Source organism: Arvicanthis niloticus, chromosome 17 (genome assembly GCF_011762505.2).
Source record: "Arvicanthis niloticus isolate mArvNil1 chromosome 17, mArvNil1.pat.X, whole genome shotgun sequence".
Classification (NCBI taxonomy): Eukaryota; Metazoa; Chordata; class Mammalia; order Rodentia; family Muridae; genus Arvicanthis; species Arvicanthis niloticus.
Genome location: NC_047674.1, coordinates 28271962 through 28298944, shown reverse-complemented (window position 1 = coordinate 28298944; position 26983 = coordinate 28271962). Strand labels below are relative to the sequence as shown.

The 26983-nt window shown below is 46.9% G+C and overlaps 1 protein-coding gene and 1 long non-coding RNA gene across 2 annotated transcripts in view; one reads left to right on the top strand and one right to left on the bottom strand.

Annotated features, from left to right (window-relative positions):
* Window positions 1-2772, top strand: part of LOC143434839 (uncharacterized) — a 79414-nt gene extending 76642 nt beyond the window's left edge. The window contains exon 7 of the long non-coding RNA XR_013104646.1: window positions 2680-2772. This is a non-coding gene — a long non-coding RNA (uncharacterized LOC143434839). The remainder of the gene's footprint in view (window positions 1-2679) is intronic.
* A 3234-nt stretch (window positions 2773-6006) lies between these two features.
* Rfx8 (regulatory factor X8) overlaps window positions 6007-26983 on the bottom strand; it is a 57313-nt gene continuing 36336 nt past the window's right edge. The window contains exons 9-15 of the mRNA XM_034521865.2: window positions 26346-26496; window positions 25295-25353; window positions 23282-23438; window positions 21005-21099; window positions 15083-15197; window positions 10966-11282; window positions 6007-6365 (exon numbers count right to left, since the gene is read on the bottom strand). Of these exons, the coding sequence (XP_034377756.1) occupies window positions 6171-6365; window positions 10966-11282; window positions 15083-15197; window positions 21005-21099; window positions 23282-23438; window positions 25295-25353; window positions 26346-26496 (1089 nt within the window). The 3' untranslated portion in view covers window positions 6007-6170. The remainder of the gene's footprint in view (window positions 6366-10965; window positions 11283-15082; window positions 15198-21004; window positions 21100-23281; window positions 23439-25294; window positions 25354-26345; window positions 26497-26983) is intronic.

Genomic DNA, 26983 nt, shown 5'->3' with positions numbered 1-26983 from the left:
TTTTGGTCATGATCACTTGACAAAATGCAACAGTAGCAACTTGGAGCAGCAGGGGGAGCAGCAGACTTCTCAGACCCTCTCAGGGTTCTCCTATTTACACCCTCTCCAGAATCCCCAGAATTAATCTATCTGCAGCTAGCAAAAACACACCCTGTCTAGAGCAGGAGACAAATCACAATCACCTGCTGTGATTTAATCCCACACCTGGGATTAAAACAAAAACATATTCACACAACATAACTGGGTTTTTAGAAAAACCAAAAGTCTTAGTACATGTATTTTTTTCTCCTTTATTTTTATTTGTGTGTGCGTGTGTGTGTATGTATGTGTACTGTATTTACATCAGTCCCTCAGTCCTTCCAGCTCCTCCCGTTTCTCCCCCACTTCATCTCACATTCATGGTCTCCTTTTCCTTATTATTATTGACACACACGCGTGCACAAACTACACATTCCCCACAAATACAAATACACACACATATATATCTGGGAGAATCTTCTCTCCCCTTCATCTTTGAAGGCATTCCTGTTCATTTTTCTCCTTTATTATTCGGAACAGAATCCCTCTCCCTTCTGACCTGCTATGCTTCCTGAGAATCTCCCAATAGCTATGCAGATCTTTCCTGCATGTGATAAGGCATTTTTAAACTTAATTTGCCTGCTTTTGCTTCTTCCAAAATTCTTTCTTTTGCTAGTTCAGCAGCAATGTGTCCTGGAGTGGGCTTCTTTAGGTTCATGTGGTCAAAGTCCACTGGGCATCTTAAGCTTGGGTAATCATTTCCCTCCACAGATGCAAGGAGTCCACAGCTATCATTTAAGTAAGCTTTGTATGTGCCTCTTTATCTGCTTTCTCTCTGGGGTCCTCACAGTGCATTACTGGTGCCTCAGTGGCGTCTGATGAGCCCCCAGGTCTTTTTTCATTTTATTCATTTGTCTTTTCTTCACCTTGGTTTGTTTCAAATCCACCTATTATTCCACCTCCTTGATCAAATCTGATGCTCTACTTCTCTGCTCATTTTTTTAAAATGTAGTTACTGTTTTCATCTCTAAACATTTTGCTTTTTTTCCTCTCTTAGTTGATATATACTTATTAGATAAAATTTCTTTTAAGATTTTTTGATTAGATAGAAATTCTGCTATACAGGTACATTAAAATATTTACTGTTATAATTGCATATTGTATATCTGATAACAGATTCATATCCATAATATGCAAAGGTCACTTATAACTCAACAACAAGAAAATAAAGAACCAACTTCTAAATAGGGGAAGAATTTAAATAGTTGTCTTTCCAAGGAGAGAAGCAAATGGCCACCAAGTACATGAGAGGGTGCTCAGCATTAGGCACTAGGGGAAGGCAACTGGAACCACGAAATGTTCCTTGCTCCTTTCCTAGGGTGGCTGCAATCAAACAGGCAGAGCACCCATGGGAGGAGCATGCAGATGATCTTTCCTATACTGCTGATGGTTTAGTATCTCACCACTGGGAAATCACTTTGGTAGACACAGATGAGCCAAGAGTTCCACTGTTAGGCGTAAATGTTGTGTGTCTGTCAGTGCTGTTGTGTGTCTGTCAGTGCTGTTGTGTGTCTGTCAGTGCTTTTGTGTGTCTGTCAGTGCTGTTGTGTGTCTGTCTGCCAGGATGTTCCAGCAGAGTGTATGAAGGCTCCTCTTTCAGGTTGGTTCTGACATTCAGACACTTGCCCTGTTTCTTCTGAGGCCATCAAAACTTCAACTCAAGTTTTCCTGGATTTGAAGCAGCTGCTTACCTTCAGCTGCTTTGACTAACTCTCAACTTAATCCCTGGGTTCTTGTGTCATTTCTATGTAAGACTTTTAAGAAAAAACTCTGTGTGTGTTTATATATATATATATATATATATATATATATATATATATATATATATCGTTGTATTTGATACACACACACACATAATACTGTAGTATCAGATGTCATGGTGTGACAGTAAAGTGGGTTGTTGAGAACTGCACTGCCCCGCACTTTGCGGCTAATATGTTGCTGTCCACACTGCCCCATGCTTTGGGGCTAAGTGCTCTGGTCAAGAGAGAGAGAGAGTGGGGATGGAGGGGCAAGAGATTCGAAGAATGGAGACAAACCAGAGTGTGTGTAGTCAAGTCTGGTTACTCCTGTATTTCCCTATTGACTCTATTACAAGAAAATCCTGGGTATTTATAAGCACAAGCAGGAGAACACAGGTGAAGACATTTTACCACGTGCACCATGCAGCTGGGGTCACTAAACAGCAAAACAAGCTATGTGGGATAAACAATATATTTATCAGAGTGTGCTTCAGCTGTTGTAGGCTTTTGAAAAACAAGTCTCTATCAGGGTATATGGTTCCAGATGGCTGCAAAGATGATCTAGCCACTTTCTGCTTAAAGTCGGCTCCCAACAGTGGGTGTCTTAGCTCTGGGATTTTTGTTTACTGGAGATTGAACACACACTTCTTCATGTACAGGACAAGTGCTCTCTCTCTACCACCGAGTTACTTCTCCCTTAGAAAACAAGACAGATTGGAAATCCAGGAACCACTTTAAATTTATGGCTACTGACCTTAAGGGTGACCCTGGACTGTGAGGTATGGCTGCCTACTTCATTCTGCTCTCCAGCCCTTCTGGAACTCACTCTTTCTTTTACCCTCCTCACTTCAAATTTCAGATTACACCCTATGAGAGAGGCTCTGTACCACTGTCCTTCAGGAAGCCTCCTGCCATTGCTGGAACCCTGTGGTTCTCTAATGTTAACCCCCAGGTAAGGTATTCTGCTTTAATCTGTTCATTGAATCTGTATCTCTGTTTCCCTACCTGGTACATAAGCTTCATCAAAATCAAAGGCTCTCTTATTTATTCATGGTACCTGAGAAAAGAATAAATATGACAAATACTTAATTTTGGAACATGCTGTTATACATTTTAAATCAAATATCCCTTTCCGGGAAATCTGTATGCTGCCAGAATGTTAGTGGGTTTCTAACTTATCATCCTGAGGGAAAATTTATGTTCCAAGATGTCTGTGGGTGTAGCTATTATTACCCCAGAGAGAGATGTGATATGCCGCCCTTTCTGTAAGTGCCACGTTGACAAATAGTGGTATGCCTTGGGGGGGGGATTCCTGTCTGTGCAGGGTCTGATCATTATTTCTACTTCCAACAATTGTTCCTGAAGTACTATTGCTAGTGTGTGTTCCTGAGGAGACTGTGATGTGTTTATAAAAGATAAAGTGAGGGGAGATATGTTTTGGTGGATGTATGGTAACGTTTGGGAAGGGTGGTGTCTCAGCAGGTCCATGCTGAGGCACCCTTTCCCCTGAGAGACTAACCACAGGATGGTATAGTATAGAATAGAGTTTATTCAGGGCATGGGGAGGAGAGTTAAGAGGGGAGTAGAGGAGTAGAGGAGTGGAGACCCGGCCATGAGCACGGGGAGAGAGGGGGAAGGAAATGGGGAAAGGAGAAGGAACAGAGCAGGAGCAAGAAGGGAAAAGCAAGAGAATAAGGAGGGGGGCAAGCACCCCCTTTTATAGTGGGTCAGGCCTACCTGGCTATTGCCAGGTAACTGGGAAAAGAAGCATACCTGGCTGTTGCCAGGTAACTGTGGGGTGGAGCTTAGACGGAATACTAACAGCCTGTGCTTCTGCTGCATCACGAATTTAGAAATGCCACAGCAGTGATACAGGGTCTGCAGAAGGTGTTCCCTCTTGCCTGATGTCATCGAGCAGCAGTTTAGGCACTCCTAACATGACAATCGGGGAAAACTGTCTAGACATTAGTTGGAATGAGCTGAAGTCTGTAAGGTGTGCAGGGGAGTGACCCAGGCAGTTCTGGACGCTGAACACCTCCTAGTGCTCACATCTGTTAGTGCTGCTTCCTCTCTGGCTCTGAGCTCAGCAATATGACTTGGGCCAATGACACAAGAATAAAACAAAGGTACCATGCTGTGTCTCCTCCTCTGCTCTCCTCCAGGCTCCCTCTGTAAAGAGAATACACATTCCCCAGAGGACAGCCAAATCATCCCAGACAAAGCGTTTCTTGCCCAGTCAGTCCTCAGCAAGTCTGTTAGGAGCCACCATTCCTAAGGCTCAAGAGCAGCCAAGCAACCTGTGGACTGTGGGGAAACGCTACATGAACAGTGGCCATGTCAGGATGCAGAGGGGCTGTCATGCCACTGCAGCCACAAAGCAGTGCACAGTGACAGCAGAAAACAGGCCGTAAGCCTCCTTTGCAAGCTATTTCTAGCCCCTGGGTAAAAATTCAAACTTGAGGAATGGCAGAGAGGTTTCCTGTGCCCACTTGTGATCAAGCAACAGGAGGCTGTCAGTATTCTAGGGGAGACCAATGCATCCTTCTTGACAGACAGACAACGGCTGCAGGTCTGAGTCCAGCAGAGGTAGATTAATATAATTGCATCTCACCCCAACCACTGGTTCAGCAGAAAGGGACATTGGGAGTTAAAGCAGGACACTCCTCTTCGGCAGGACACTCATGTCCACACAGGGCACTTCTGTCTACACTCCAGGGCACACAGACTTATTGGCTTTTCAAACCCAGCTAACTTTTCTCAGAATCCTCTGGGTGTCTTTTAGCTCTGCTCTCGCCAGGAAACTCCAGTCCAAGCCTTGACATTCGGGCAACTCATCTTAGTAATGCTCAATTTCCAATATTGGAGATGGAGCCCAGGGTCTTGTATGTGCTGAATAAGCGTCATTCTACTGGCCACATCCCCAGTGCCTCAATTGCGCATTTATTATTATTTTAAATTTTTAGTTCATTACATTTTAATTTTTCCAGCTGATTGGTTAATTGTGCATGTGGTGGTGGCCAGAGGGGGAACTTGGAGTCACTTCTCTCCTTCCACCATGCGGGTTCCAAGGACTGAACTCAGGTCACCCGGCTTGGTAGCCAGTGCCTTGACCTGCCAAACTGTCTCACCAGACCTGTTGTAGCTCCCACCCACCAATCACCTTGGTGACTCAGCTACCAACTGTCTGTTTATATATTAGCAAACAAGAGACACAAACAGCCTCTGGAGGGAAGGAGAGTGTTGTCAGTGTCTGAATTAGTCTCTGAGACTCTTTACTTCCAGAGAGCTTGGGGACAGAGGTAGTTAGGGTGGGGTTAAAATGTGATTATCTACAAAACAATTGTGATGCTTCTTTTAAAATAATTTTTATTTTGAATTTTAATCTGTGTGTATACATGGATGTGGACTTATGCATGTGAGTGCAGTGAACAGAGAAGCCACAAGGGGGTGTTGGGTCCCCCAGAACTGTGACTGCATGCTGGGAACAGAACCTGGGTCCTCTGAAGAAGCTGCAACTCCTCTTAACTGCTGAGCTATCTCTCCAGCCCCAAAGGTGAAAAATTCTAGTGTGACCCAGTTCCTATTTCTTAAAACTTCTATGCATATAGGAAATTAAATTCATTTCGCAGGTAAATCTAATTCCCTTCATATGTGGAACTAAATGAATATGTAATAAGAGAGCAATATAATTTCTCAAGTCATTTCATTTACACCAGAAATCTTGTTAATCATCAATCAGGTACAGAAATTGTATCTGTACAGCAGGGATACACAAAGTTTCAACAACTTTTAAGATTGTGCTTCATAAAAGGGTTCTGTGGTAGACATTTTTTGACTTATAATTCTATCTCCTGCTTTAAAAACTGAGGTAATGAAGCGGGCAGGGAATGAGCATAATGGGACAGACACACACACACACACACACACACACACACACACACGGACAGGCAGGACTCAGTGAGCTTCCCCCTGCTCTTCAAGCCTGATGGATTTTCCTGCAAGTTCTGCTTTGATGGGGGCCACAACAGAGTGGAAGAGAAACACCGGTTTGTATTTCTCAAACTGTACCTTTTCCTGGAGACCTAACCATTTCTTACTCCGGACGAGATTTCTTAAACTGGTCTTCTGTTCTGTCCCCAAAGGGAACTGTCCAAAAATATCCAAAAGAAAAGCAAGAGGCATGACAAATTATTCTCAAATTTACTGTATAGTTTGATCAAATACGATTCCTCAAAATACATACAAACATGAAATGCTTCATTTATTATATACATTAAACACTCAGAGAGCAATACAAAAGCTTTAGGATTTGATACATATGTTAAGAATTCAAGTTTGCTTCCTCACACCTTACTCCAGCAAACCACCTTGCATGCTTGCATTGCTTTTCCTGCAGTAAGTGTTTTCAGAGCTTTGGGGCACATCTGATATGTGAATCACAAATCTCTGTCCATTGCTTAGGGTTATGAGGGCCTCCTGTCCCACGGGAAGGCTGAGCTTCACAGCACTTTCAGTGGCCTTGTCTTCCAGCAATACCTGGATGAGCTGCAGTGGGGGTGGGGGGAGTGTTTGAAAGGAAAAGACAAAACAACACCGTTATTCTAGTCCTGTTTGCAGGAGCCACCCACTCGGGGACCTAATGGGAAGTGTGTGAATTTCCTTTGCTCCTGCTGGGGGACCTGAATTTCTCAGGGGACCCTCCACACCTCGTGGAGATTTCCTGGGAGGACCTGCCAATCCGAAGAGGCAAGAGGGATGGCTCATGTCAAGTAGATTGCCTTTAGGAAAGGCAGGAGGGACTACAATTTTGGAGGGACACCCTGGGGCTGATTACATCACATAAAAACCTCCCCCACCATTCCTCAAAGATAAACTCAGACTGGGGGAGAGGCTGTGAAAAGTTGCCCTCCACTAGTAGAAGGAACACTAGGTTGGGCAGTAAAGGATTGCAGAGGTTCACAGGGTCTCGCTGACCTCTTTACACCAGGGGAGCAGGGAATGGAGAGGACTGTTTGTGTTTCCCTCAGCTCTAGGGGACTTGGGAGATTTGCAAAGCACTGAGCATGACTTTAGGGACCTTAGAGTAGATATGAGTATCTCTCATTTTGGTCTGAGTTCATCAACAAGTCTTCCATAAGTGAATATTTTTTTTTCAAAGATGTGGACAAGACAAATGTTAGGTGCAGGACTCACAAAAAATCTCTCTCTCCAACTGCAATAATAAACACTCCACTCTCAAGTACACTTCAAAAACCTGCCTTTGGGCTAGCAAGATGGCTCAGCGGGTAAAGGTGCTACCAGGCTGGATGAGTTTGACCCCAGGGACCTACACGGTGGAGGGAGGGAATCAACTCCCACAAGTTGTCCTTTGACCTGAACATGAGCACTCTCCTGCACACACATAAGACATAAATGTAGAAAACCAACCGATACCTACCATAGATACAAAGTCTCTCCCTCTCTCTGCTTTAATTCTAAATTCATGAAGGTAAAAAACAGTTTGTTCTTAAGATTATTTTCTTTATCTGATGTCTCCAACACCTTTGACTTTTTTCTTGAACATGCCTTGGCATCTTAGAGTCTTCAGGATGTTGCTACAGTTCACAAGACTGACAGATGTGTATCAGTCTGGTATGCTGACTTTGGCTGTTGTCCTGGGTGCAGGGCAGCGCTAAATTGTTCTGAGAATGAGGCTTGTCACAGATGTGCAGTAAGTACATGGGGCGTTAACTCTCAGCAGCTGAGTGCAGATGGGACATGTGTGTGTGTGTGTGCGCGTGCCTTTTTTCATTGATGATACGTGCACATGCTGCATAATGAATACAATGGGAATCAGAGGCGTGTGACTCCTCGGTGTTTGCTTGTTTAAGTCATTACAGCTAACTCAGCAGGCGTGAAGAGACAGCAGCTTTAATTAATCTCTAATGCATATTACCTTGGATTATCTGTCATTCATCTGCTTGTACTGCTTTATTACGAAGTTCAATTAAGTTTTTAATGTCTTCTCTACTGTTTCCGCCAATTAAACATTGAGTCAGACCTCACTGTAATGAGCTTCTGGGACTATGGAGTCGGGTGGCATTAAGGGCAGGTGCTCAGAACAAGGAGCTTTCCGGGAGGAATAACCACGATGACTAGTGGATGGCTAGATGTTGTTTTAAAGCAGTTTTCAGTGACTGGCTTATTTAAACCTATGTAATTAAACTGCTTGCTCTGGGTTCTTGGGTAACACGCGAAGAGGTGAGATTCTGTAATTTGTGTGCAAGAACTGCACACTTACAAAGTACTGAATTTAGAATTAAGCCCATCGGTGGAAGACCCACTGAATGGAGGATGCTGAAAAGGTTAGTCTTGGAAAGGCATCTGTACAGGTGTGAACCCTGTGTACTCAGTGAGGTGATCTTGGGAAAGGCTCAGTTATGGTGCTGTAATATAGATCTGGTGATGTCCCCTTTCCCACGTGGCAGACTGATGCTCCTGCCTGCTCTCCATCCTGTTCAACTGTGGCTTGGGAGGGGAAAGTTCACCTGCTCACCTTTTTGACCGACAGGGAGCAGGCAAACCTTGACAAGATTCTCTGTGTGGCCAAACTTAACTCCAAACCTTCTTCTAGAACTATCTATTCACTTAAAGGAATCTCTAGTCAATTTGGGAAGATCCCTGCCACCTCTCATACTTCAACATCCTCCATTCATGGTTCCTCAGCCTTCACCATTCCCTGGGAAAGATCTGGGCACCATGGTCCACCGTCGGAGACAATCCTGTCAAGCTGATTTACCCAGAACCCTCCTGACGTTTGATGTCTCCTCCTAGTGATTTCCGACAGCTGACTAATCCTTGATCCTTACCTATTTGCTATCATTGTTTTCAGAGTTGAGCAAGACCCCATTCGGTGGTCCTTGTACCCACCAGATTGATCTTGAATAAAGTGTTCCTCATCATGTTTTAACCCACATCACTGGATGACATGTTTTACTCTTCAACAGGTTCTCATGCTGTAGTTCATACTCTTACTAAATACTAAAATCCAGCTCTAATGTTAGTGGTCCTATTGATTTCTACGGAATGCTCTGGAATAGGTTCAGATGGACCTGCACAGACTTTCTAGTCCACTACCTGGGGAGAGTCATTCCCTGTTAGCCTTCTTCATAGAAGCCTGAGCTCCTTTCTGTCAATGCTCCTGGAATGTTAGCTCCCCATCTGAGGAGACCCAGTTCCCACTACAGTCAAGTCCTTGACTTTAGGGTCAATAGTCACCAGTTCCTGGCTCACTGACTAGGCTCACTCACACACAGGAGAAGCTTCTTATAGGGAGATACATTGTAACAGGTTGAGTCTTTTGGCATTGTCCTTAGAAGGACTACTGTTTATCTGTCTACAAGACTGCTTCCTCTCCCAGTCCTTCCCCATTCTGTCTATTTCTAGGCATTCTAAATCCTAAAGGGAAGCTCTGCCTAAATTGAGATGTTTACTAATCTTCCCTTAGATTGATAGAACCTGGAACTTCTGGTAAACACTAGAATGTATGATACTCTGTAACATAGCAGGAGACTGACAAGAGTCTAAGGTGTAGAAAAGTGATGTTTGTCTCTCAAGACATTCAGAAGCCAGGCCATGGTGGTGAAGATCTACTGCAGTATCCTGGACAAGAAGGGAAACAGAGATGCACACCATAGATGGTAAAGATGTCCCTACAACACACCGTCCCTCCCTACCAAATGTCTCAGCACTCCAGTCCCCTCAGCACAGAGCTTTGAGTCAATGGCTTTTCTGTCTTCCTGAGACACTGGCCTTTGAACAAGCCTGATTTCTTTCTCAGTATCCATCTGAACATTGGTCATGGGAAGGGTGAACAGCCCATACCCATTCCAGGAATGCACAGAGGCTATTAACACAACTTGGATGGATGGATTTACTATTCCGAGATGAAAAGGTGAAATCTAAGCAGAGACAGACAGACAGACAAAGACAGAATCTGTCACCTCAAAGACACATTTTCTTGGCTCCCATTGAGGTTTTTTTTTTTTATGTGATGCCTTTCTGAACATCTTGTACAGAAATCTTTGAACTCTGGAACACTTAAGGATTTGTTTTGCAAAGACAGTTCCCTGGAAGGCTGTATTTTGGGGAATACTGGGTATACACAGTTTTCATATCCACTGTTGGCTGGATCATGGACGATGTATCTGCTTTTATACAGCCCATCTGCTCTAGAGGGGATCTGTGACCATAAATGGAAAGCTAGGGACGACCAAATGTGTATAGGAGTTGAAGAAATTAGGGCTGCAGAAAGGACTCAGTAAAGCGCTTGCCTTGCAAGCATGAGTGCAATTCCAGAAGCTTCTGAGAAAAGCCAGGTGAGGACAGAGACAGGTGGGTCTCTGTGACTCAGTTAAGCCAACCTAGCTTAATGAACAGTTCTAGGCCAGTGAGAGATTCTGTCTCAAAAAAGCCAAGATGGACACACACCACACACACACACAGTCAGCTACACAAACAGACACACATGGACACATATCACACACACACACAGCTACACAGACACACATGTGCATGCACACACATGCATACACATGCCACCCCCCACATGCATAAATGCACATACATGCCCCTACATGTGCACACAGACATACACACATGCACATGTGTTCCCTCGTGCACATGTGTGCACACAAACACACATACAGAGACCAGTAACGGGCAGGCAAGCTATCACAGCTGCCCCTGACAAAATGACCGAAAACAAGCAGGTTCTGGAACCCCTCACTACTGTTGAGTCCATGCGATCTTTGTGAGTTTCATAACTATGTTGCATATTTATTAACTCTTTCCCTCTGTGTGTATGTCTGTCTCTCTCCATGTCTGTCTCTGTATCCCTTGGTGTGTCTCTGTCTCTCTCCCCATGTATGTCTCTCTTTCTGTCTGTCTCTGTGTGTGTCTGTCTGCTTTTCTGTTTCCGTCTCTGTATCTCTTCCCATGTATGTCTCTCTTTCTCTTTGTCTCTCTGTCTCTCTCTGTCTCTCTCTCTCTGTCTCTCTCTGTCTCTCTCTCTGTCTCTCTGTCTCTCTGTCTCTCTGTCTCTCTCTCTCTCTCTGTGTGTATGTGTGTCTGTATGTCTATGTCTTGTCTGTGTGGGTGTCTCTACCTTATTGCCTGTGGCTGTGTCCACCAGGAAGCCCAGCACCTGGAGAACCATGTTGCTCACGCCCATGGGACCGCAGTTCTGGTTCATGTGTTTCAGCGTCACTTGAGGTGACTCCACATTCCGACTTGCACATTCCGATGTTGGCAAAGAATCCAGAGGGTGGAAAAGGGCCTGGTCTGGCTGGGTGAGGAACTGGTCATCTGACATCAGGTCCTGGAGGCTCCCCAGGTCCTCCTCTTCTTCCTCCTCTTCCATACATGACTCCAAGATGTGAATCACATATTCCAACAGCAGCAGATGAAACAGATGCCAGGCGCCTACATTTAGATGACACCAGAGATGAACACGTATGATAAACAGCAACAGAGAGGCATAAGTCAATTTCTAGGGAACAGGTGGCTTTTAACTTCTTGGTACCAGAGAATGGACTGAATGGCTGGGGTGGTTGGTGGTAAGGGATTTGGACTTTGACCCCTGCAGCCACCCACACTGAGAGAGCCCTGAAGATAAGCCATAGACAGAGGGCCAGAGGCTAGAGATGTCTCAGCAAGAGAGAAGTTAATACCCATCTTGTTGGGAGCCGACTTTTAGCAGAAAGCGGCTAGATTATCTTTGCAGCCATCTGGAACCATATACCCTGATAAGAGATTTAGTTTTCAATAGCCTACAACAGCTGAAGCACACTCTGATATCCCACATATTTTGTTTTGCTGTTTATTGCCCCCAGCTGCAAGGCGCATGTGGTAGCCACGCCTGCAAGGCATGCGGTTCACGTGCTGTCCATGTGCTATCCAGGCCATACATGCCTGTAAGGCGCAAGTGGTATCCAAGCCTGCAAGATGCACGGTGCACGTGCTATCCACGCTATAGACGCTTACGTCATATCAACACCTGCAAGGCACGTGGTATCCACACGCCTTCAAGGCACGTGACAAAAGCGTATAAATACCTCAGAATTCCCTTCAATAAATGAGACTTGAGACTTGAGACATGAGACTTGGTAAGAGACTTGAAAAAGAGATTTGATAAGAGAGACTTGATAAGAGAGACTTGGTAAGAGACTTGATCACACCCTGTCTTGTCTCCATTCTTTGAGTCTCCAGCCCCAACAGCCCCACTCTGTCTCTTGACCAGAGCACTTAGCCCCAAAGTGTTGAGGCAGAGTACGGGCCGCAACACCATCTGATGTGAGATGGGAGGCAATTGCACCACTTCAGAGACAGTGCTCTACCAGTGAGAAGTCTGCCCTAATCTTTCCCCGGGAAACAGAATGGGAGACCTAGCCTGTGCAATCTTTTCTTTCTTTTTTTTTTTTTTAAATTGGGTATTTTATTTACAATTCAGATGTTATCCCCTTTCCTCATTCCCCCTCCCTCGCCCAGGAACCCCCATCCCATCTCCCTCCTCCTGTTTCAATGAGGATGTGCCCCTACCTACCCCAACACTTCTACCTCCCCACCCTTGAATTTCCCACACACCGCGCCCAGCCTTCATGGGACCAAGGATCTCCTCTCCCACCTATGCCCGACAGGGCCGTCCTCCCTTACATATACAGCTGGAGCCATGGGTCTCTCCCTATGTGCTCCCAGGCTGGTGGTTTAGACCCTAGGAGCTCTGGTTGGTTGGTATTGTTGCTCTCCTCATGGGGCTGCAAACCCTCTCAGCTCCTTCTGTCTTCACTCTAACTCCTCCATCGGGAACCCCTTGATCAGTTCAATGGTTAGCTGTGAGCATCTGCCTCTGAATATGTTAAGCTCTGGCAGACCTCTAAGGACACAGCTATATCAGGCTCCTGTCACCATACACAATGGAGTATTACTCAGCTATTAAAAACAATGAATTCAAGAAATTCTTAGGTAAATGGATGGAACTAGAAAATATCATCCTGAGTGAGGTAACCCAATCACAAAAGAACACACATGGTATTCACTCACTGATAATTGGATATTAGCCCAGAAGCTTGAAATACCCAAGATTCAACTCAAGGACCACATGAAGCTCATGGAGAAGGAAGACCAAGTGTTGGTGCTTCAGTCCTTCTTAGAAGGAGTAACTAAATACTCAAGGGAGCAAATACAGAGGCAAAGTGTGGGACAGAAACTGAAGGAGGGGCCGTCTGGAGATGATTCCACCTGGGTATCCATCCCATGTGCAGTCACCAATGGTAGATGCTGTTGTGGATGTCAGGAGTGCCTGTGCAATCTTTAAAGATACTTTCTAAACACAGCAAAACTGTGGCTCTTATGTGATCTAGTTAAGTTATCAATGAGAGGGGGATGGGGGAGAGGTTGTAGAAGGATGGAAGGGGAACTGGAGTGACTACACACTGGCAGCAGTGTGGACTGGTGACTGCGTATTTTACAAATCGACCCAGGTGTGACTGGTCCTCTGGGCAGAATCAGCTTCACGGGAGGATGCCAGCGATCAGTGCTTGTATGAGTGAGAGGGGTTTGGGTTTTTGGTTGGCTGCAGGTTACAGAGTTGTAAAACAATGAAAGCATATTTCAGAAGTGTAGACTCCATCTTTTTAAAGCCATTTGTCCATTTCAAACCCTCCCACCATTTTCTCAGTGTTCGCTGATCTCTGCTGGATGCAGGGGCACAGACACTGCTTGTGAGATAGTTGTCTGACTTATCTACAGTAAACTTGGTCAACAATGTCCGGCCAGCTAAACCTTGTGAAAAAGCACAGTTTACAGGAAGGGGTAAAACTGCCAGCATGAACGCTCTAACTGTGAGTGATATGCAGATAGGAGAGGCCAGGGCAGTGGAATAACACCCTCAGAGCCAGATGTCTTCTGTGCTCACTCATGGTCTTGCTCTATGTCTTTGCTTGGGATGGGTGTTAGTGTAAAGTTTGGCCCAGAAGGGAATACCCCATTAAAAATGGACATCACCCACATGGCTGTCTCTGGCAGCAATCTCCCCAAGAGCTACAGGGTGTTTGCAAACTCACTTAAACTAAGGCTTGCTTGCCTCCTTCCTGCTCTGTCTACGCACAGTGAAGGTGCAGGGCAGCCTGTGGGGTGAGGCTGATCCTGCCTGACTAGTGCAGAGTCTGTGGGAGTGGAGGCTGTGTCTCCCCTCTGCTGTATGAGATAGTTATCATCACTGGGCTTGGCAGAAGCAGCCCAAAGGAGGGCCGGCTTTGCTCACTGTTTCCGAGGGTTCAGCCCATCATGGTGGGGAAGGGACTGCGAGCATAGCTGCTCATACCATAATGTGCACAAGTGCCTTCTCCCTTTAGTCAGGCCCTAGAGATGGGAGGTACCACACATGGAAGGTGGCTCATCCTTCTTCAGGTAATCCTCTCTGGAGATGTCTTCACAGACACACCTAAAGGTATGCCTCACCAGTTTTCTATGACATTCTAAATCTAGGAAAGTTGACATGCTGTCTGCTCAGAGGCTATGACAGCACTTGGGACATTGCAGGTGGAGACATGGGGACTAGGGGGAGAAAAACCTGTTTGTTGAATGATTCATCTCAGAAAACTACAAAAAAATATGTTACCTCCCTACAACCTCCTTAATGCTTCATGAAGATCAGTGACCTGGCTGTCCTTCACAGAGGAGGACCATCATTGGGCAGGAACTCTGTCGTTTGCACATGGTGACAGCTTTACCAATTGTTGTTCCTAAGAGTTAAAAACAGCGCTTCAAAGAACACACTTCCCCTCTGTCCCTGGATACTGTCCTCAAAATGTCACAGTTTGTGCCTCAAAGGCAGGGATAGTCTTTCTGTCTCCAACTGTGAGGGAAGGAGGAGGAGACACAGTCTGTTTATTCAGTGGGCAAGCGCCTGGCCACTAATAAACAAAAACCATGGTTATCTGTGTCTGTGCTGCACGCTACATAAAATATTAAGAGGAAAATGGGTAGATTCTACAGCGAGACATGAAAACTTGTGCTATGGTAACATTCTTCCTATTTATTTTTCTTGTTTATTAGCATCTATCTAATGAGGCACAATTATTTACTTACCTACAGTTTTATTATTTCTTTGTTTGGTTTTCAGTGTCAGGGCTTGAACTTGTACACCGTAAACAAGTGTTCTCTCTGAGTCCGCCCCTATATCAGTGCTATATTAACAACGTGTCTCTGAGTGTTAGACTCACCAAAACTGTCTCTGTGGCTCACGGTCATGGCTTTGCTCACGGCAGTGAGAAGGAAATTCCACTTCAGTTGGAAGCTGGCAGCAAGCTTGATAAACTCCTCTTTGCTTTTGCTTGGCTATTATATTTTGGGCGTAAGAGGGAAAAATGGCATTTATGACAAAATTAAGGCAAAATAAACATGTTTTCAAAAGCATGTGTTTGTCATGAACAGACACTTTAAAAAGGCAAAAAACAGAGAGGGAGATGAGAGTCGGAACTGAGGCCGGCTCTTCGTGAAAGCCTCTGCCTGGCCTTACTGTGTTTTGTTTTGTTGGGTTGGAGGCTGTCTCTTGGAGGCCTGCTGTTTTCTCAAGGGAGGTGGAGAGGGAGTGGATCCAGGGAAGGAAGGAGGGTGCAGCAGGAAGGAGTGGCAGGAGGGGATGCTGTGGTTTGGATGTATTGTACAAGGGAAGAATCTATTTGCAGAAGGCAGAGGCAAGCAGGGAGCCTATTTCTAGTCTTGTAAGAAGGACATAGTGGCTGCTTTTGCTTTTAGTCTGGACTCTTTGCTTGGACTACAGATGCTCACTGAGTCCTAAGGTCAGGATGAAAGCTGGGCTCAGCAGACAACTGTTGGCAGAGTGTTTGCCTCATAAGCAAGAGGGCCTGAGTCTGGTCCCAGAACACAGAAGAATCCAGCCAGTCTACTGGTGAGTTCTCAGCCAGTGAAGGACCTTCTCTCAAAGGATGCCAGGGATGTCCAGGGCCAGACAGCAGCAGTGGAAAGAAGAGAGGCCCTGCCTCAGACACAACATAGAAGAACCAACTCCTAAACAGTGACCTCTGACCTCCACACAAAGGCTCTCTACTCATATTCCAACCCCTAGTCATCCTGTTGTCATTTCTTTACAGCATTGCAGGGAGGTGGGAGGAGTCTCTGTCTCAAGAAGAAAAGGTGACTGGGGTCTGAGGCACAGTGCCTAGGTTGACGTTTGACCTATGCACACATGGGGATGCATTGCTCCTCCACAAATAACACTGGAGCCTGACATTTCTGCTTCCATTTGTCTCCTTTGCATTGAGTCGCTTTTTAAGGAAGTCTCCTTTGACTTCAGGGTGGATAAGCTTCCTGTGACAAGACTCACCCTCTTCCTACAGACAGTAGCAACCATATTGTGACTGACAAACCCTCCTGGCCTAACCCTGAGCAAACCACAGTTTGATCAGGGCTGATTAACTACATACACTTAACCATCCCCCCTACCCCAACATCCATACCCCATCCAGTGCTGCCTGCCCCTTTGTAATCTAAGAGTTCTTGTCACTAATCTTAAAACAGGGCGGAGGAGGCTAGTCCCATCTTCTCCCCCAATTCTCTCTCTCTCTGGTTCATTGGAGCAAGAGTTACAGGCATGAGCTGCCCCATGTGGGTGCTGGGAACTGAACTTGGGTCCTCTGAAAGATCAGCAAAGTGCTCTTAACCACTGAGCTATCTCTCCGGGCCCTACTTTCCCCACTTGTTTTGAGGGATGAGTGGCCAGAGCTGATTTGTCAGGATCACTGGATTCAGGCCATGACTCTAGCAGCAAGTTTGCTCCATTTCCTGTGGATGGTTCTGGGTCAGAGCCCTTTGAAGTAGACAGAGAGGAGCAGGGAGGTGGGAGATTGGTCTGTTTTATTTTCAGTTCCCACACAATATTTAAAATGAGGTCAACTGTGAAAAGTAGCAAGCAAACTTTATGAGGGGGATATTGATTTGAACTGAGTTCTTGCACTGGGTCCCAACAGGTCCATATGGATTCACTCACAATAAAGCTCTGTCACTGTGGTGGTTTGAATATGCTTGGCCCATGGGAAGTGGCACTATTAGGAGGTGTGACCTTGATGGAGTAGATGTGGCCTTGTTGAAGGAAGTGTGTCACTGTGGGGATGGGCTTTGAGGTCCTATGCTTAATTTCCACCCAGGGCAGAAGTGACTCTCCTCTTAGCTCCCTGGGGAATAGTCTCCTTTTGGCTGCCTTTGGTTCAAGATGTAGACCTTTTGGCTCCTCCAGCACTATGTCAGCTTGTAGGATGCCATGCTTCCTACCATGGTGATAATGGACTGAATCTCTGACCCTGTAAGCCAGCCCCAATGAAATGTTTGCCTTTATAAGACTTGCCTTGGTCATGGTGTCTCTTCACAGCAATGAAACCCAAACTAAGACAGTCAACAAGAGTCAACTAAGGTTTTTATCTAACCTGAGAGATCAAGAGAGAGAGGTACAAAGAAGAGAGGGAGAGAGGGGGCAGGAGAAGGGGGACTAGCCAAAGTCTCAGCCGGTAATTCCTGGCATGATGTGGCTTTGCTTGAACTTTAATGGACAGTTGATTCTCCAGCCTATTACCTCAGCCTTTTCTTGTCTACAAGCATTGCCCATCTGACAGAGGGAGCCTTCTCCGGCTTTGAGGGTTGTCCAATGCAGGAACCATTCTTTGCTTCAATTAATTTGGCTCAATTAATTTTTCCCAAAGTGCTTCTTTAGCTGCTACCACAGAGAAACATTGTAGCAGCCTCACTGAAGTGCCCTGGAGAGGCGCCATGGTTCAGCTGCTGGCTACTGCAGACTAGCTCTTCTGCACATCATGGATGACTGACAAAGGGCCACAGAACCCACAGGAACTGAGGGTACCAGTGTGGGAAACTCAGCTCTGGCTACTAGGGGTGTGAACATGCAGGATTGGTAAGCCCCTGCACTCCTGCCCAGCAGAACTCTGGCCATCTGATGACTTAGGTTGTATTAAACCTGGCCGTCAAGAGGATGCCACTGTATGTAACTAAGATGTTCTCTGTGGAGACTGAGAGCACCATTCAGTTACATGTGAACTACAACCATAAATTGCTGTGAATTTTAAATGTGTATACATGAAGAGTGTCTCCAAGACCAAGTCTCTGTAGCATGCCATGTGGTCCATGCATGACTGGTAGCTGTGTGCCTTTGAAGGCAAGAGAAAAAGCTTGGCTGGAAACAGGGAACTGTCTTTTCTTCTTACTGCTTTTCTTCACATTCTCCCAGAAAACCTACAGACACCATAGGCCTTCTCTGTGGGTTTCCATATTTCTTACCACACTTCTCACCTCCAAGGGGGGCTCCCCCTGGTGACCCAGAGTGTGGAGGGAGAGTGGGGTTGAGAGACACTGTGAAAATACAGGTGTGTGTGTGTGTGTGTGTGAATATGTATGTGTGAGTATCTATCCATTATCTATCTGTGTATCTATGTCCATCCATCCATCCATCATCTACCAATCCATTATCTATTATTCTATCTATCTATCTATCCATCCATCCATCCATCTATCCATCATCTCTTCATCTATGTGTCTATCCCCCCCCCCATTTATTTATTTATTTTTGAGGCAGGATCTCATGTAACCCTGACTGGCCTCAAGCTTGGAGATGAATTTCTGGTCTTCCTGCCACACCTCTGAAGCTTGGGGTTACAGGCAAGCATCACTACGTATAGTCTTATGAGATGCTGGGGATTAGATCTCATCTGTGCTAGGCAAGAACTCTACCAACTGAGCCATATCCTCAGTCCAGTGTGGGTGCTTCCTAAAGGCAACTGTTTGGGAGCTCTTGGTGGGCCATAAGTACCAGTGAGAACTCGTCCCACTGCCAGCAGGCGCTTCTTGCTTCTACATTTAGAAAGTATACTTGGACCCAAACTGCATAAGGCAAGAAGAAAGTTGGACATTTTCCTCTGCTAGCATCCTGCCAGATGCTAACAACCAAAGCCATTAGTCATCTCTGAGGAGTCCAAAGATCGGCACTGACTGTTTTATTGACAATCATCTATATATTTTTTTAAATCAGCTAAGCTATTTTATAGTAACAAGCCCTTCCAAGGCATATGTTTTTTTTAAAAAACCATCATTTTTCCTAACATGCCTCACTGGTGAAGGCTGCAAAGAGGGTGGTGGACCAGCAACACGTGGTATCACGTGGCTTGCAACGTGAACGAGTCAATCTGGCTGCTTTGAGGCAGGACTGGAGTTAAAGATTTTATTGTTAAAGATGGTGAGTGAGTGGGCAGAAATACGGTGAGACCCTTGAAAGCATGCGTCAATGACATGCCAAGTCAATCACTGTCCAGTACAGAATCTGGAAAAATTATTATTATTACTTTTATTTTTTTAAACAGTGTCTAGCTATGTAGTCCAGGCCAGTCTTGAATTCATGATGCCCCTGCCTCAGCTTCTCAATCATTGTGCACCCTCCTCACATAGCTTGGGTGGTTATCTTTTAAGAAGCAAAGGATGGGAAGAATGGTTGGAAAGGGGTTCCTGGCTCTTTCCTTGGGCATTTTTCTGGCTCATCCCTTGGAGATTCAGATTCTGGTCAGGGCCACTAAGAAGACTAGACAGCAAGGGTTGGGAGGTGGTGTCTGAAGCCCTTTTCCAGATTTGAGGCCCAGGGTTGAGTTCTGGCCTGCCATGTCTATTTTTACTTCTCCATAGGCTTATCTTTGCCTGTGGCCTCGTCCCCACATCTCTGCCTATGGTCTCATCCTCACATCTCTGCCCTGGTCTCTCCACTAATACATATGCTGTGCACCTTTCACATGTCACTTCAAGACCCACGATTTCTCCAAGCCTTCTTTGTGACCTTCAAGGTGCCTGGTTTCCATCTCGGTTCCAGCTCAAAGCTCTGAGCTGCCCCTGCGCTGTCTCCCTGCTCAATAGGGACCACGGGCAAGGCGCGGTGCTACATCTTCTTCATAGGCGCCCTTGGCTCTTCACGGCTTGGACAGTGAAGTCAAGCCCGGGACCCAGTGAAAGGAGTCCCTAGAGGCACACCTGCCAGGGAAGCCATCCCCTCACATCCACTGACAACCCAGCCCACCTTTTTGTTTGTTTTTTTTGTGATCCTGGGAGTGGAATCTTCAATCTCACATACTCTAAGCAGATGCTGTACCACTGACAGCTATGGTCTGCCTTTCTGTTCTTCCTTCCCTCCTCCCTCCCTCTCCCTCTCCCTCTCCCTCTCCCTCTCCCTTTCTTCTCTCTCTCTCTCTCTCTCTCTCTCTCTCTCTCTCTCTCTCTCTCTTCCTTTTGAGACAGGGTCTCTCTATGTAGTGATGGCTGTGCTGGAGCTTGCTCTATAGACCAGACTGGACTCAGATTTATAGAGATCATCTTGCCTCTATGCTGGAATTAAAAGGCACAAACCACCACACCCATTCCTTGAGGTTTTTCCGAATCTCTTCATTGGGATGTGTCCATGAAACACCCGCATGGACACCACTATTCCCAAAGGCAGAGCTTCTCTCCTCCTCAATAGTTGCTTGGTGCACACACCCTCAGCACATGTTCTCCCAGTCTTTCAAATCCTTATGTGTAGGTCTACCCGTGCTCATCTATACATACACATCCCCTATTCTAACATACGCCTGCTTACCCAAACACACGAACACACACAACCATGTTCTCATGTTCCTCCCATTTCACACTTAACACTCACACACGTGTACAAAACCCACATTTATTCAACCACAACAAACACATACACATATACACATATGCACACATGTGCACACACATGAATACACGTGCACACACATACACGCACACACATACACACACTGCTATGCCACCTCCTCGTTTTGTGCCTTGTTAGAGAGGTGAGAGCCTATGTCCCAATGCGAACACCCTCACTACCCTGACATACTTGTGCCCAGACCCCACAGAGACTCTTTCTCATGCCCCCAGGGACAGGCAGTACTTCAAAGGGATTCTCCCAAGGCTTACACTCTTCGGAAACAAAGGATGGATTCTGAGCTGAGTTTACTGTCTGTATGGTCATCAAGGCCAGAGTCACACAGGTAAGTGCTGGGTACCTGAGGCTGTAATTTAGCTAGAAGGATCAACACCCACTTCTTTTCTGTAAAAATCCAGTTTCATACCTGGAAGACACGTACTTGGAGGTTTGAAGACACACAGTTCAGGAGTTCAGCAAGATCTGTTGAGGTTTCCAGCATAGAAATTAAACAGCCTAAGCCTGCAAGGAGACAGAGTGAAATAAACAGAGGACTGCATGAGCTAGGTGCTCATGTCAGACACCTAGAGGAACGACCAGAAGAACGGTGCCAGGGATGTGTGGAAGGGGTGTCCAAGGACCCCCACATTCATCTTAAACACAAAGGATCAGCTCTCTGGCTGGAGCTGTCACTCCTGGGGTCGCCTTCTTGGAAATCACAGTCCTGTCTCTACCACTTGTTGACGGTGGGAAGACACGTCCTGAGACAATAGCCCCACCTTGCAATTACATGGAGTCTGGCTTCAGATGAGCTCACTGCACTCTGCAGACGTGACCTCACCTATCTTTGACAGCTTCGCAAATGAGCTGGCTCGTTAGTGTCACTTAAATGGCCGGGGCATCAAAGGCAGTAAGTAAGTGCCTTGCCTGGGGTTATGTACACACACACAGGTGGAACCCCTGGCCTGCGTGTGAGCCTGTGTGTGATGTCAGGTCTGGGTGTCCCAGGTAGAGGTGCTGGAGGATGAACAACAAAGATCAGCCTTCCCTCCTGAGGGCGGACGCCCAGCAAGTGGAGTTTACGAAAAACAGCAGGCCCTACATCCCTGACTTTAGAAACACTGGGGCCTGCAGGTACCAACAGCAGCTAGTAGTGCACTGGCAGGACTCTGCATCCTCTTTGAGACACACAGGGATGGCAGTGGGCAGGCACATGCTCTCAGCAGGCCAAGAGGAAGTTTGTAGGTATCTAGGGCCCATGTGCCTTCACTGGGCTCTGTAAGTAGGTTGGGTCTGGGGGCAGGAGCAGTGACTGGATTCCCACCTGGGATTCCCAGGAAAGCTAGTGCCCTGAGAGGAAAGACTGTGAGGCTCCTACCATTGGGAACTGACACCCAGAGCCCTGAAACTTGTGGCTGAGGAATTGGGACACCACAGAGGGCTTCTGGATTGGAGAGCCAGGGTCTTAGGGACAAGGGACACAAGTGACAAGTGAGGAGGGATTACCAGGCACTATTACAAAACAAGGTACCTTAACAACTTGCACAACTGTAGCAAGGTCAACTCTACTTCATGGTCAAAGAAAAGATTATTTTGCAGGTTTTTCGTCTGTTACCGAATCCGTGCGTCCATTGGGTCACGGAAACCACAGTGCTGCTGTGTGAAACCGGCATTCTGTGTGGCCTAAGAGGGGACACAGCTGACCCAAAGGAGCCTGCATCGGACTGGGGAGGGATTATGCCTGCAGAGGGAGCCTTTCTAGATAGTCCTGGGTATTCTGGCCAGGGGTGGAGCCTGGAACCCACTGACACCTCTGGTAACTCCCAACTCCCCTCCTGAAAGGCACCATGGGAAGGTTTTTCAATCAGTAGTCTGTCCCTGCCTCATCCCTCAAACACTGTGTGTCACCAGCAACTGGGCCTCTTTATAGAAGAGTGACTTCCCTTCCTTGGAAAATGGTTACCAATTATTGAATGTCAAGAAAATCTCTGCATCAGTTGTTTGTGAACTCGCCATGGTGGGTGGCTCAACTCCTACACTGCCTAGAGTTAGAATTCCACATGGCTAACGTTGGGTCACCAGAACCCTGGTAACTCACAGGGCTAACTCTATCCAATCACACAGCATGGAAGAGATGCTGGTGTGTGTGTGTGTGTGTGCGTGTGCGCGCGCGCGCAAGACAGATGCAGAGATGATCTCCCCTGATCCCCCCCAGGGTGGGGGGATGTCTGCAAAGAAATACTGTCAAGCAGCAATACTGAGGCCTCGTCTCTCTGTGGGCTTGATCCTCAAACATGTGTTGGCACTGACATCCTGTCTAGACACTCAGGAAGATTCTGGGAGCAGATGCCATAGAACAGTGGTTCCCAACCTGTGGCTTGTGTTCCTCTCGTGGATCAAACGACCCTTTCACAGGGAACATGTATCAGATATTTATACTATGATTCAGAGCAGTAGCAAAATTACAGTTATGAAGTTAATAATTTTATGGTTGGGGGTCACCACAACATAAAGAACTGCATTATAAGGTCACAGCATTAGGAAGGTTGAAAACCACTGCCCTTGGGGAGTTCCTGGGTTGCCTGTCGCCCTCTATAGGAAGACAAGTGTGAGCACATTCAATTAGGTAACTATCTGCTGCAGTGAGAGGCCTTCCTAGTAATGGCCGCGCTCGCCCCAAATGGAGAGTGTGAAGGAGGGTTACATTTCATCTCTGTCTGGCTCTCTGGATCATCTTCATGCCCCGAGTCACTTTCCAGGACCTTCTTAGAAATATCCAGAGTGCCTTCTCTGATGATGGCATGGAGATCTGACTTCAAGAGACCGACTCTCCTGCTGTTCTTCAGGACCACTTTCATTGTCTAGGGACGAGGAGGAAGGATAATGATCAATTTGTGTGGTGTCCCCGTTGCTAATCCCGCCTGGACACCACAGAGCTTCCTGTGATTGTCAAGGGGTAGGAAAGGCGGCTGTGGGTGTGTGCACTAATGTCCAATCGCAAACAACATGACACGTACACACTATGCGTGTTCTAGCTCCCTGTGCTCAGCTGCTAAGCTTCCCTTCCCTCGGCACCTGCCGCACCCAGGCCCAGGTTACTCTAGGAAGGAGAGTGGATGGTAACCGGTCAGTATCTTATAAAATTGTCCTTGATCTTAAGCAGACAGCTGTGGGGTCTGAAGCCTGCCTTCTCTCGTCTCTCCCTCTTTCCTGTTGGGAACCTTCAAGCATGAATTTAGCCTTTTGGAGCTGATTTACTGAGTGGTCAAGTGGGGATGACAGAAACCTTTGCATTTCATGACTTCATAGAATAGGCACTTGGTCATCCCTAAACTACAGCAATTTCCATGTTCTGGAGGAGGAAACAGCATTGAGGACTTAATATCCTCAAGGAGTCATAAGAGCAGAGATTGGCCTAGAGCAGGTTCATTGAGAGCCCAAACACGTCGCCCTGATGGGATGAGATCAAGGACCATAGTCACTGCCAGATGAACCCACGGGAGTGTGTATGTACTGGAGACTAGGGATGGCCTGAGGACCATCTGAGAGCCCAGGGAATGCTGGGTGCTAACAGATGGGATGGTTCACAGAGGACCTGGTAAGTTCTTCTCCAGCTCAGATGGACTTGGGGCCCATGTCCAGGGGCTGGCATCATACTCCTTCCCCTTGGCACCAACTTGGGGGTGGTTCCTTGATGCTCTGTGTGCCAGTGTACAGAGAGAATTGAGGTGACTGGAACCTTCCAGGGCAAGGGACAGGGTGAGATCTTGCTGAGTGTCATGAGGCCTGGGCTCCTTCTGTTTGCGGGTGGAGTGAAATGGAAGCCAAGCTTTGTGGATGCTCAGGCCCCTTAAGTAATGTGGTGTTTGCTCACACTCCGGACAGTCTGCTGTATAGCTTGGACCATCACTCGAAGTCTTGGAACACTTAATACAGTACACTCCGTGTACATAGCTGTTGCATGGTATTATCCAGAGGACAATGACAAGGAATGGCTGTCCACACACAGTACAGATGCAACTGTCAAAGGTCTTGGAACCATTTTCAGTGAGAGGTGGGTTGAGCCTGTGGAGAGGAACATCCAGGAAGACTGAACTGGATCCCTGTTCTCTAGCATAGAGGCTCTCAGTCTTCCTAATGCTGTCACCCTTTAATACAGTTCCTCATGACCCCCAACCATGAGATTATTTTCATTACTTCCTCGAAACTGTAGCTTTGCTACTACTGTGAATCATTTTGTAAATGTCTGGGGGTTTGAGACCCACAGTTTGAGAACCATGGTGTCTAGCATGTCAGCTAAAAAGTCAACATCTAAGACAAAGGCTCAGAGCTGAGGAGCCTGGAACCCCAGACATGTGGAGTTCAGAGGGATACATGTAGAGGGGAAAGGGGTTTGTCTGTCTGTCCACCTGTCTATCAGGATCTGCTATGGTACCTTTTCACCTCTGACACCAGCCAGCCCAGGCCGACATCCCCAGGGGCATCCCTCCTGCAGTTATTAGATGTTGCCTAGCACCTCTCTCCTGTGTAGAGATCAGAGGTGACTGGAGCCTTTCAGGGCAAGGGGAAGGATGCACTGTGGCCAGTGGCCTGCAGGGTCTCCTGTCTGCCCTCTGCCTGTGGGTGGGGTGAAATGGCTTCCCTCCTGTATGCAGGGACTGTAGGGTGCGGAACGTCGCCGTGTGCCTTAGCAGCCCTTCAGGGAGCTGCGACGTACCTTCGCCATGTTGGAAAGGTATGTCTTTCTCTTGAGTCTTTTGACAAATCCAGTAACTTCTGTGGAGGACAACACACAGGGCCATTACTGGTGCTGCCCACTCTAGCTCCTCTGTGCAGGTGTTGGGGCAGGCCCCTGAGGCTAAGCAGCAAAGCTGTCTGGCCTCAGTCTGTGCCTCCTCCTCATCACCCATCCGCTGGCCCCTTCCCTGATGGCTTAGGGAGTCCGCTAGAAGCAGCATGACCAATATAAGCCTGTGCAGCAGAGACTCGTGGAATCCTAGCATCTGAACTGGCTGCTATGGGGAAGCTGGTGTTCCTCTTATTCACGCACTGAAGCATCATCCCACAGTGACAGTACTGAGAGGAGGTGCCTGTTATAGCAAAATTTTCAAACTCGGAACTTTCCTAAAGAGATTGGTGTTCCTCAGAGAGGAGAACTCAGAAAGACTCCTCGCCTCTCCCTTAATGTAAGGGCAAAGCTGACAGACTGTCTATGAACCAGAAATCATGCCCTGACTGGATCAGATCTGTCACTGTCCCATGCTGGACTTCTGGCCTGTGCGATATCCACTCCTTAGAAGCAAGCAAGGAACGGATCTCAGCTACCTGTGAGCTGCCCAGGGCATGATGTGTTAAGGCAGCGTGAGCTAACTATGATGGGCATTCATTCCGATGAGTCTAGAATTTCACCTAATATCTCCAAATACCCCCAATTTTCTCAGCTCTTTGGGAAAACTAACAAAGGACGGGAGGGAAGGGGGCAGCTGCTCTCTCTCTCTCTCTCTCCTCTTGAAGGAACTCTCAGTTATTCATTTGACAGTTATTGGGAAAGACACTCCCAGGCCATTTGCTGGGTGTGGCTCAGCCCAGGAACCTATCAGAAGCACCAAAGACAATGTCACCAAGGCAGGCCTGGCTCTGCTCTCTTTCACGGGTGAGCAGCAAAGAGTTAGTTATACAGCGTAAAACCGACCAACCACTGGACAGAGCTGCCAAGTGGCAACATTTATCCTCACGGAACAGAATCCGTGCTTTGTGTGCAACTCTACCTTTGAGCTTGGAGATCTGTAAGATAGCTGGAAAACCCTCCAGAGCACTGAGAAGCCACAGTTTAAATCTCTTACTAAACAGCCGGACAGACTTCAGGTACTGGATACTAACGTCCTCCAGGAAGTCAGGGAGCAGTGTGTCCTCCAGGCTCTACAGAGAAAGAAGCAGGCCGAGTGACTTGGCCTGCGAGGGCAGGGGCTTCCAACAGGTGACCCAGAGACAGGATAGGTCATGGCAGGTCTGAGGGAGGTCACTAATAACCTAAGACAGCCACTGCTTCCAATACAGGACACCCTGCCACCTTGGTGTGCCAGAACTAGAATCTCCATTTTTCAGATACTGATAATGGAATCTCCCCCACACCCACCCCACAGTCTGTGGATGGAACCCCAGGCCTTGTGCATATCACACAAACACTAAGCCACTGAGGCACACCCTCGGTGTAGCCCCTGATTCAATTAAAACAAGCAAACAAAACCCAAAGCCCAAACAAAGCAAATAACACCATGCCCACTCTGGCTAACACGAGAGCCATGGCCAACATTTTTAAGAGCCGAGTCAGCCTTTTTATTCTACATCTGTGGTGAAAAACCAGAAGCACGAGCTCCCTAAGACCTAACCGGTAGGACTTTGATGA